General features: G+C 37.3%; 1 protein-coding gene across 1 annotated transcript in view; it reads right to left on the bottom strand.

Moving 5' to 3' along the window:
• USH2A (usherin) overlaps positions 1-12,677 on the bottom strand; it is a 386,799-nt gene that overhangs the window by 153,539 nt on the left and 220,583 nt on the right. Inside the window, exon 38 of the mRNA XM_054061157.1 lies at positions 140-319. Coding sequence (XP_053917132.1) covers positions 140-319 — 180 coding nt within the window. The remainder of the gene's footprint in view (positions 1-139; positions 320-12,677) is intronic.

The raw sequence follows: 12,677 nt of genomic DNA, 5'->3' as shown, positions 1-12,677 counted from the left end.
AATTTTGTTAGTAAGAACTATTAATGCAAACACATTCTTCTGAACTTCCAGTCCTCAGCTGCAATAATAAATAGTATTTGTTCAACAGAGTGTTTTTGTAACTGTTACATGCACAGAAAGAGCACTTTTTCATACTTACCTCCTGGAGGCATGACTATTGTTATAGCATCACTTATCAAACTGCCCTGACTGTTGGAAGCATTCACTTGTACAGAGTAGTTAGAAAATGGAATCAATCCATTAATGGGTACCCATACATCGGATTCGTTGCTGCTGCATAATATCCGAGTTTCATTTACAACAGAATAATTCGCTTTAGCTGTTAGGAAATAAGAAGGGGGGAGAACAAATGTTAGACCTTGCAGCTGCTATAATTCACTGTATTTATGAAACAAATGAAAAGTTACCATTGACACCAATAACACCAAAAAATGACCTATTTGGAAGAAAAAAAATATTCACCATTTTATCCTCCTTTTGCCAGCAGTTTGTGGTACTTGGAAAATAAATGAGCCAGCCATGCAGTTGCAAAGCTGACTGTTGTAAACAGAAACCTGCTTTCTAAAATTATTCATTTTCTAGAACAGTTGTGTGATAACTGCAAATTCAAAACATTAAAGTTAGTTCTTAAGTCTCTGAAATACTGGCAAAACTTCCCGAATTCACTAGAAAAACATTTACCTTAGGAGTTTATAAGCCAACTCCATTGCACACATAAGAATTAATCATCTGCAGTAAGAAATACATGCTTTCCAGCATGGCCTGCAGTCTTCTCAAAGATAAAACAAGGATTTGAAGTACTCAGTTTATCAGTTGAAATCATCAGAGGGCACCACAGCAACCTACAAGTCCTTTACAACCCTTTTAAGATCTGAAACTTAAGATAAGACAATATTCTTCTGTACAAAAATAACAAAATAAACCTTTCCAAAATACCTGATGTGTAAGACTGGGAAATTAAAAAAAAATTCTATGTCAAGTAACAAATTTTTTGACTCAATGAAGATTTCACTCACATAACTGAGAGTAAAACTGAGCTTATTTAAAGATTATCCAATATTTTGAACATATAAAGTGCTATATAAATGATTAATATTACTACTACTATCCATCATTCCAGGGAGAGCTCTCATGTTGAAGCAAATGGAAATTCTGCATTACAAAAAACAGCATAATCATACACATCTGTGACCACAGGTACGAGAATGAGATTAAACATAATATCACTATTAAAAAATATCTTAAATTAACTAAGGCATTGTCACAGGCAGAAGAATGAATATTCACATCTGAGTCTTCTACAGAATCTAAATAAGATATAAAATTATATTTATTTTCTAATTAATTTGGTTTACTCGTTTTTATGCCAGTTTCAAATGAAAGGTTAAAATGGAAATGTTATAAAATCTGGAACAGTTTTTCAAATATTCCGTATTTTTTGATGTGCACTAACACATGCATATGCAGTACATTTCAGTCATGCTCACACTTCTTTTTACCATGGATAAGTGATCTGGATTTTCCTCTAATTTGGGGAAAAACAATCGGTGATGCATTATGGTACAAGTCCAAACCACTCTATAATTTTGATGTTCACAGAGCTGCACAAAGGGTGTTTTCAGCTATTCTGCTAGTATCATATAGTAAACTTACTTTATGAGTTTTTGAGGAGGGGGAAGAGTTTTATAAAACTCTTTTTATAAATCTGCCTTGTATTCTAGTTCCTCATTGCTCAAATTGTACCTGGATTACATTATGCCATAGCAACAGATTTCCTGAAGAGACTACGGTATTGTGAATGTAGAATAATTTCATGAAGCCTGACATATTTATTTTGGATATTGCTTAATTTTACATTACTTTGAAAGACACCATTTTATAAATAGCAATGGAGGCAAAGCTTCTCATCACGCAAGAACAACCACGTTTTGCACATTCCACATACAGACACATGAATTTGCAGAAGCAAAGTTATTCTGTTTGAGATAACTCTTATGTACTCAGGCTACTCAATCTGAACTAGAAAAATGCATCTGCACTTCTTGATCTCAGCTCTTAAATTGTATATCAAATTCTCCTCCAGGACCTTTGTGAAGCTGTCCCTCTGTGTGATTTGGGAGTAGATACAATCCAACAAAGCACATTTCTCCCATTACCTATCGCAGGTTTTCTGTGCAGCACCAGGCAGTCTGTGAGTTATTTGCTACACCCACTCAACAGCATGTGACTCTTATAGGCGTCTACTGTTTTATTAATAAAAATAAAGCCATTAGAAATGGCCAACTGACATATACATTCTTAAGGTCCTAGTGACGCGAAACACTTAAGGACTCAGCTGGCTGTGAAGAGAGATGCATTTTTAAAGTGTTTCACCTACAATGTGTAGGAAAATTTAAAGATCCAGAGTTGACAGATCAAGGAACATAGGATAGATTCAAACCTCAAGCATAAAAGCAGGCTTCTTACAGCAATTTATGTGCCCGATTCCTGAGAAAATGAAACTTTTTCTACCTACAGTACAGTTTTAACGTGTTAATATTTTTATTCTCATCTGCCTGAGCCCAGAATGAAAGCATGTACTTCCTCTGACACTATTTTTATTCCACTATAAATCTTTCTTCCATGGCTAACTATACTGTATTCTTAAAAATAGAGTTTTGAGTAACAGAAAAGGAATTAAAAGGATAACACTCTATTCCAAGTTGCCTGAATAACAACATTAATATACAGTAATTATACAATTAGTTGTAACATTAAATTCTAGTTATAGCAGAATGATTACTCGGCAATTATAAGAAGTATATAATTACTCAATAATTAGGAGAAGTATGTAATTACATAACCGTTTTATTCAGCTCAAAAATGAATTTGCAAATTGACAATGAGATAGACAACATAGCAATTCAAATTTTTTCTTTGCTTCTAACAAAAAGCTGAGGAGTACATGCACGTTTCCGAACCTGAATTTTATGTAGACAAAAGGCATTTTATCCCAGTTCCCAGCCAAGCAATGTACTGCTACTGGCAAGTAAAATATTAGAACATTTTTAAAATGCAGGTCTTGCTGGGGATGACTAGAAATATGCAGCTTTGCCACTTCTCACTGCTTAAACTTTGCTTTTAGTGGGCTGGAAAATGCAGGCACATAGGTTCAGTCTGACAGAAAGCAATACAGTGATAACCCTGTCATATCACTTCGTGCCATTCCTGCCTAGACTGCTTCAGTGTGGAACCAATTTGTAAGTATAAGTGGATGAGGCCCCTCTTTTTCCATTTCTCATGTGAGTTTTTCTCTCCAACCTGCTCACAGGTCATACTACAGCCTACCAGCAACTCTACCACAGATCTAAACAGCTACTGCTTCAGACAGTGGTAAAGTCCTAAGTCATTGTTTTACTTCAGACAAGTGGTTTCTACGAGAATACCTCTTCATTCCTGCACATTTCTGCTTTGTAACTCCTGCCATGAACAGTCACCAGCACTCCAACAAGCAAGATCCATCCCTTCAAGACACAGCTAACACAAAAAACCTAACTAAGGAGGCAGAAAACAAACTCCTAGAACTGGCTTAGCATGTCCTTCAAGACTTAGACACACATGCACCTGTATCAAAAGGTGTATTCAGATAGTAGGGAGCTCTGAGCCACCACCTCCTATAAGCTCTCAAAAAAGACTGAACACTTCACAGATATGAAAGGCTTCCTCACACTCTTTAATCTTCCACATCTTTGCATCATGATGGTTTTGTTGCTTTAGCAGCCTTCCTGCTCATGATGCTCTCCATATTTCCCCCAATATTTGTGAGGGACTTCTTTGGCTAAATCTGGTATTTGAGAAAAAAGTGAGATGCTCCCAGTTTATTCCTAGTTTACAGCATATCAAAGTATCACAGTTTTTGAGGAAAGGGTTATTCAAAGGAAGAAATTATGGCTAAAGAATATCCATATGTATACTTCAAAACTATGTATACTTGAAACTAAGCCAAGTAACAAAACATGTTTGCATTAAATAAAACACTACTACATATTCCATTCAAAATCACTGTTTAAAAGTGCTAAGTTTTGTACAGCACTCTAGCTAGCAAGGATCTGTGTTTGAAGGTTCACTGTTTTTGGATGGATGTTCTGAAGGGGGCTTCCAAGCAGACATGAATTCCTGTTACTGAATAATCCTGTAAATAGGTGAACAAAACTCCTGTGGGTCGGTAGCGCGTAAATTACTGCTGTCCTGGGTCCATCGTCCTATGGGGTTCACTAGATTGAAATAACATAAATGGGTATCCTTTTCCATTCTTGTTATAATCATTGTCACAAGAATTTTAATGCCTCATATATTCCGTAATTTTTTTCTGTGTGCTGTACTGCTCTGACCTTTTCAATATTCTGTAATTTGACTGGCTGGCCATTTCAAGTTCTCTCCTTTTTACAGCCTTATTAACTCGTGGGGAAGAGGTGAAATGGACAGCCAATCAGAATACATAATATTGCAAAGGTCACAGTAGTACAGTATAGTATCAGCAGACATAGAATACTGTACATTAGTCATTAGTGTTCTGATATCTTATTCATGTGATAAAGGTTGTAAGAAGCGCAGGAAATGGTAAAACACGAAAACATTCTCATGACAAAGACTGCAATGGAATAAAGAAATAATATAAACTGAACACATTCAACTCACATTTTAGAGCAGTTTTTTCCCTAGAATTTCTGCATTTAAAGACACTATCTGAATAAAAATTAATTTTTAAAGATAATAAATTGAGATGTTTCTTATTTATGTACTAAAGAGAAAAAAACCTCATGTTTCATATGTATGGGCAAATACCAAATACTTCCATTATTACCACTGCATTTGTGATTATTAAATTAATAAGTTTAAACAGAGACAGTCTAATGTGTCAGTATCACAAACACACTGGCACAGCTATGCTGCTGACTTCAGAAAGCAAGGAAGCCATGCTAGAGAAAAATATTACTGGGTGTTCATGAGCTTTTCTTTCCCTAATCTTAAAGAGCTAGCTAGTTCATTATACATAAGACAATGGTCAAAAAATCAGCTTCCTTATACTTCTCTGTCTGTATTCTTATTAGAGCTCAGCAAATGAGCTCCCTTTCTAAAACAGATTTCTACCTCTTCCTATTTTCAGTGTTACAGAAATTTGCTGACTGCTCATCTTACCCCCAGATTTGCCTGAACATAAAAAATATTAGAGGGCCGTAGTTTGTGAAATGCAGAGAGATTTCCTCCTAAAAGGTACTTAAGCCTGAAACACTTAAAGTCTTACCATGACAAATGTTTAATAAGCTCTCATTTTCTTTCAACATCACTTGACAATGTGATGACAAAAGTACACTACCTATTGTGCGTTACTGCATGGCAAAAGGTACTTTTTAGAGTGAGTTTAAGGCTTTGTGTCATGCTTTGAAAAATTATTACCAGTCTAATTGTTTCATTTATGTACATACAGGTCCTGATAACCTCTTACATTACAGACCGTGTTGATCCACAACATTCAAACAGATTGAAGCAGAACTATTAACACTGTAGAAGACTACTTAAAGAATAGAGATATCAAAAATCCAGGTCAAGGAACAGTTCGTATGAGAATCTAGAGAATTAGACAAAGATTACTTAGTTAATGAGCACAAAGAGTTATTTTTATGCTTGCTTTATATGTGTGTGAGCATACAGGGGTTATGCATCTTATTATTGGCCACAGAAAAAGTTTGCCAGAATAGCAAAATAAAAATTAAACAAGAACTCACCGTTTCACCCCTTTTCCCCATCCTTTCCCATACCTGGTCTTCATTGTTCAACAGTTTTTGTTCCTGTGTGGGTCTCTGGCACTTTGACACCTCATCTGGGAGATATTCTGTGAGTATGTACACTTCCTCATCTGTAAGCTCATTCTTTTGTCCATTAGTTTTGCCTATTCTTCAGCCTCATTAACTTCCATGCAAGCTACTCCTTTCCTGCACATTTCTTCTCTTCTTTTTTTTCTCACTGTTTCTAGCAGAGTATTGAGAATTAAAAAAATGTGACTTTCCATTAGTTCAATTAACCCAATAACAAACAGCTAAAAATATTTCCTCATCGTTATTGGTGACTCTTTTCCCAAGAGCTGTAATAATGAACTGTTCTCCAGTTGTCATCTCAATTGTTATATTGATCTTACGATTGGCTTATGTTCTTTTACACCGTATCCCTCTTTTCAACAAAGTTTTGGGGCTTACTGTGTGTTTTGTGGTGTGTTTCTTTCTTTTGAGGGTTTGGATTTGGTTTGGATTTTTTTGTTTGTTTGTTCTTTTTTTTTTTTCCCAGATGAGTACACTGCTGATTTTGCACCTTGATCTCCTGAACCACTATTTGTTCTTCTGCTCTTGAGCTGACAGAAATATTGTTCCTAAAGACATATCATGGTCTCAGTCCATCAAACTGAGTCCAAAATTTAAAGTCTGTCTTATCACAGGAAACTTTCATTCTCATGGGTTAGGGAAAGCAGCTGGATAAGGCAAGATGGGTAATTTAAAAGCACTGTGGCAAACTGGAAAAACTATGAATCCAAAATATTCGTTTTCCTGTAAATAATAAAGAGTTCACATTATCTGCATTGGAAAACTTTACCTTTTTCCTTGGTAATTAAGGAAGCCTTTAGTTTTAAGACTGAAAAATAGAAAATATTTAAAGAACAAGATAAAAGTCCTTATGGCCACATACAGCAGAAATCTGAAAACTCAAGAAACCCAGATGTAGCTTCAGACTGCATTACTCAAGTTGCTTATTTCACAGTTCAGTCTCCCTCACTTTAAAACAGGCAAAGGCAACTTCTGTGACTTTTTACAGGCCTAAACTTGGTGTATATATCTTAGACTATCTTGAGACATATAGAATGCATGTGCGGAATATTCTGCCCATCAGTATGAGCTGGTCTCCAGTACAGGCTGGGGGCTGGCACTGGAAAGTTGCTTTTCCGATTTGAAAAAGACATGGAGGTCCTGGTGGGCAACAAGTTGAACATGAGCCAGCAGTGACTTGTTGCAACAAAGAAGGCCATGGGCTGCATTAGGAGTAGTACTGCCAGCAGGTCAAGGGAAGAGAACCCTCCTCTCCATTCAGCCTTGGTGAGACACATCTGGAGTGCTCGTCCAGTTCTGGGCTCTCCAGTTAAAGGAAATTAAAGGTGATTAAAGGACTTGAAGCATCTGTCACACAAAGAGAGTTCAAGGGAACTGAAGTTGTTTGCCTCATGAATAGAAGGCCTGGAGGATCTTATCAACGTTCATAAATATCTGATGAGAGCATATAAAGAAGTAAGATGCTTCTCAGCAGTATATAGCAACAGAACAAGAGTCAATAGGTACACACAGAAAATAGAAGAAATTCTCTCTAAACCTAAGAAAAAACTTTTTTACTTTGAGGTTGATCAAATACTGGAACAAGTTGCCCAGAGATGTTGTGGAGTCTCCACCCTTTGTGATATTCAAAATGCAACTGGACACTTCCCTGGGCAATGCGGTCTAACTGACCTTTCTTGGAGAAGGAAACTTGGAGTAGACTATCTCTAGATACACTCTCCTCTCTCAGACGTTCTATGATTCTATGAAAATGTGCAGAATACTTCAAGAACTCTAAGGCAAAGCAGGGACAATCATTACAAAGAAAACATGTTCCTGTCAGCAGAAATAAGTGATCATTAGTGTTACAAACACAAAGGAGAATGCATTTATATGCTCATTAATTCTATGGACTGAAATATGAATAAAGCTCAGAGCTCAATGGGGGAGCTCATATAATAAAGTTAGCACAGACCTCATGGACAGTCAATGACTGCAGCCAAGATTAGTCTGTTTTGATGGCAGGAAGAATCTTTAGTGTGTGGCCTTATCAACCCTTCTGAGCTTCCAGTTCCGTGCCATGAGGCTTTCAACTTAAAACCACCATAACTGAAGGTGAAACTGTCAAGAAGAAACTTCTAAAATTTGAACTGATGATTTAGATTTTCTCATTACTCTTTCACAAACAGAGAAATGTCCAATGAGTCTTGCCACTGAATCTATCAAGTCTATCCCATTTAGACCTTCCAGTTACTACAATGCATTCAGTACAGTGTCAGATGTCTTCTGGTAAGTATATTTGTCTGTATACTCACTTCGCTGTAACAGCACCAAGCAGCATCAGTCCTGTACCCGAACCCACACACTGTACTAAGTGTTGTAGGGACACATTGTAAGAGCTCTGTCCATAACTTAAGGAAACCATAACATAGGGTGAGGCTACCCAGCCGTGGAAAGAATTCTCTAAGTAGAATCAACTTATATGGATTTCACACCGGCTTCCGGTGTCCAGGTCCTCTTATCTCAACACGAAGAGGAGAAAGTGTCCCAGCACAGTCTAGTAACTCAAGTGGCACTGTCTATAAATCACTAGAAGGCATCAAACAGCAAAAACATTTGCTGTATTTATGATATTAGGCTGATGATAGAATAGATAATTATTGGTTTCATCCATTTTGATTAAGAGGTTTTACAAATCATAATACTTTGTAAAGTTTATTTCATGAAAGATTTTACACACTAAAAAAAATTCAGGAACAGGTAACTTTAAAACCTTCAGGTTTGTTTTTCCATGGTTAGAACATCCTTTCTTTAGCTGCAGCAGTACATAAATGGAGATTATCACAGTATCTAGTTTCTAAATCTATGGCCATAATTCACGGATGCCAATAAGAATTTTCCATTCTCCAGGGACACTATCAGAAGGAGACTAGCTAAACACACAAAGCAGAACTGGGAGTCTCAAATCCATAATCAAATATCTAGATTGATTGTGTCACTTGCACTTGTATTGATTTCAATTGGAGCAGCTGACCCAAGGGAATAATAAAAATGTGGAATAAAACTGATTTATGAGAACAAAATAAATCCTTTTGTGAGTGATAATGAATTGGTTCTATTTAACCCTTTCAATCACAAAGGGAGAAAACTATTTATTTTTTTCAGAGTGCTGAGTTAGCTGAAAGAAGTCATATAAAAAATGTCAATACTGTCAAATGCCATTATACTTAGTTGTAATACTTTGGAAGGAATGAAGCTCTAAACTTGATCTAGGATTTTTATTTGACATAAGACATTCTTTTGGCTTTTCCAGACACCTTACATGAGGCATCATAAATGATGCACTGGTAGATTGAAAGAACCACAGAATCACTCAGCTGAGCATTTGTTTTACTTACTTATAGAGTAGCTCTCTCTAGACTACTTAGGGCAAAAACATGTAAAGTAACATAAATAGCCTTATCAACTGCAAATGAACATTGCTATAAAAAGATGACTGGTCATAGTATCTTGATCTTTCTGGTATAAGACTAGGAAGTTACATAGTTAAAACCTAATTTGATCCTATCCTTATACACTCCAAATAAAATCTTCACCAAAGCTTGTTAAATCCCAGTTTTCATCATGCTTTTTCTACCTGAGAAAACAGGTGGGTTTTACATTAGTCTTTGAAGACAAGCATACTTTTTTTGAAACCAACACATGTGAGTAGCCAAATAAAATTTCTTCAGCTGCGGAAGCTCTGGTCGGATTATATATACTCTGTTTGGGTCATGCATTTACATTGTCGGCAGAGATCATTTTGTGTCCAACATCATAAATGTGCTTTTTTGCCTTTAGGATTTACCACAGATACCTAAGCTCTGTCGATGTAGCCTCCTCAGCCTTCATGTAGGTTAAAAACTCTGAAAGACATTCATTAAGTAAAAGACTGTTTTCATAGAAGAACTAATTGGCAAATTCCCTCTTACTCAATACTGTTTACCTGTGCCATCTCCAGAAGATTGCTGTTATTCCCTAGACTATTCCAAGGGAACAGGGATGGTCTCAGAGACTACTCTGCTATTGGCAGTCACTAGGAATTTCAGCCTAATAAGAACTGATAATACCTTCCTCTCAGAAGTGAGTTTCAGCCTTAGAGATATGCTTTATAATATGGAAGCCAATAAATTACGCAGTACAGTATAGAAACAGACCAGTGTACATGTGACAAAATTGCAACAATATGAATAGAGAGATACAGAAGATCAATTAAAACACTATCTGCTTTCATTCTACTTTTCTCCGAGGTACTTGTACCAAAGACTAGAAAAGAAAAGCGTATCTGATACTAAAGGAAACCATTCTAGTAGATGGTGTATTGTGAAGCTGTTCAAAATCTGCTGAAGTTTGACTAAACTCAACATGAGCGGCAATGTGCGTTCTCAGCACAGGAAGGAAAATGTATCCAAATAAGGAGGTGACTGCTGACAGTCAACATGGTTTCACTAAGGGCAAATCTTGCCTGATGAATCTGGTGGCCTTTGCAACGGGGCTACAGAATTAGTGAATGAGGAAAGAGTAACTGACATGATCTATCTGGACTTCTGCAACACATTCAACACTGACCTGAACAACATTCTTGTCTCTAAATTGGAGAGACATGGATTTGACAGATGGACCACTCAGTGGATAAGGAATTGGCTGGATGATCCCACTCAGAGTTGTGGTTAACAGCTCAACGTCCAAGGTAAGACAGGTGGCAAGTGGTGTTCCTCAGGGGTTGGCATTGGGACTGGTGTTTAAAATCTTCGTCAGAGACACGGACAGTGGAATGGAGTGCACCCTCAGCAAGTTTGCTGATGATACCAAGCTGTGTGGCATGGTCGACACGCTGGAGGGAAGGGATGTCATCCAGAGGGATCTGGACAGGCTTGAGAGGTTGGCCTGTGCAAACCTCATGAAATTCAACAAGGCCAAGGGCAGGGTCCTGTACCTGCATTGGGGCAATCCCAAGCACAACTACAGGCTGTGTGGAAGATGGATTGAGAGTAGCCCTGAAGAGAAAGACTTGGGAGTGTTGGTGGATGAGCAGCTCAATGTGAGGTGGCAATGTGTGCTCGCAGCCCGGAAAGCCAACCATATCTTGGGCTGCATCCAAAGAATTGTGATTGGCAGGCTGAGGGAGGTTATTCTCCTCCTCTACTCTGCTCTCATGAGACCTCAGGTGGAATACTGCATTCGATTACCACAGTAAGCACATGGATCTGATAGAGTGAGCCCAGAGGAGGACCATGAAGATGATCAGAGGGCTGGAGCACCTCCCATATGAGGGCAGGCTGAGAGAGTTGGGCTTGGTTAGCCTGGAGAAGAGAAGGCTTTGAGAAGACCTTATAGCAGCCTTCCAGTACTTGAAGTGGGCCTACAGGAAAGATGAGAAGGGAGAATTTATCAGGAACTGGAAGGACAGGATGAGGGTTAACAGTTTTAAGCTGAAAGCAGGTAGATTTAGATTACATATTAGGAAGAAATTTTCAGCTGTGAGGGTGGTGATGCACTGGAACGGGTTGCCCAGAGAAGTTGCAGATGCCTCATCAAGGATTACTACTAGAGAATTCAGGATGCAGAATTACGTTTTTAAATTATCAGATCTAAATGTAAAATACTTACCTCCTTCTGCATTTTTGCAAATAAAAATCCACAGAATTTTCATTCTCCTCTTCCAAGCCTTCTACCGAAGACAGACTAAGAAATTTAATGGGCTTCAGCATTCCTCTCCCGACTTCTGCTAGTATCTCAGGTGGCATTTCTTACCCCAGCAGACATTGCTTTTCATATGCTAGCTCTCATTGGAGAGTGTACTGAAAGCACTGTGCCCAGTCAAAATTATAAGAGGAATCTTCTAAGAGATGCCAAATTAATAGATGGTCTGTGCTTCCTTCTATTTATTGATTTATATAGCAAATATTAAACTGAAAAGATTAGATGAACAAAATTCTAATATATATGCAAAAGTGCACTTGTTTAGAGTTGTAGGGTTTTTTTTCTTTTTACCAGAATATGCTGTATTCCACTGTCAAATTTTTACAGTTTGCCAACAGAATTAGTAGGGCTGTAAGGAAGCTTTATGGTACAGTATCTCCAAATAAGCAGAGATGGAGTTGCCAGATGAATAATTTTCCCTTTACAAAAATACCAGAAGAACTACATTGCTGAAAAATAAGAACCTTGGGTGATATGTCAACCACAGAATTTATAAAAAGTACAAATAAAACAAAACCAAAAAACTACCAAACTGAAAATAACATACATTGATTTCTACACTTATGAGCAGCAAAGAGTTCTGATTATAAGCCTGCAACTTTGTCTTGTGAAACTCCCTAAGGACATATAGTTCATTAAGGATTCTCTTTATGTCAAAGCTGCATTCAAATGCATCACAACATCCAAGGGAGCACAGATTTGGATTCATTTTGTGCTAATGCAGTCATCTGACACAGGTAGGAAGATAAGAATTTCCTCCAATTCTCTCCTCTGGAAAAGAAGCAATACCTGATTCTTCCTGTACTAGAACTTAATTTCAGATATCCAGATGCAATTAAAAATGACCCTGTACTTAATCTAAACCACCCTGAGGGTAAATAGGGCTGAATGAGGAAACTACTTGAGGGAAATAAGCCTGTCACCTTTCTTTCCTCCACAATTCCTCTGAGAATTTGAAGTGTATCAGAAAATAACAAGAACTTTAACTCCTCCTAAAGAGACAATAGTTGTTTGTGATTTATTAATATTAGTATTTCATGCCTTGGGACTAACTAATTGCAAAACAAATTCCTCTTTTAAAGCTTTTTCCAAGGAGGCACC

The sequence above is a fragment of the Cuculus canorus genome, chromosome 3 (genome assembly GCF_017976375.1).
Source record: "Cuculus canorus isolate bCucCan1 chromosome 3, bCucCan1.pri, whole genome shotgun sequence".
In the NCBI taxonomy this organism is placed as follows: domain Eukaryota; kingdom Metazoa; phylum Chordata; class Aves; order Cuculiformes; family Cuculidae; genus Cuculus; species Cuculus canorus.
The sequence above is the reverse complement of the archived record's forward strand: the minus strand, read 5'-3'. Positions and strand labels throughout refer to the sequence as shown.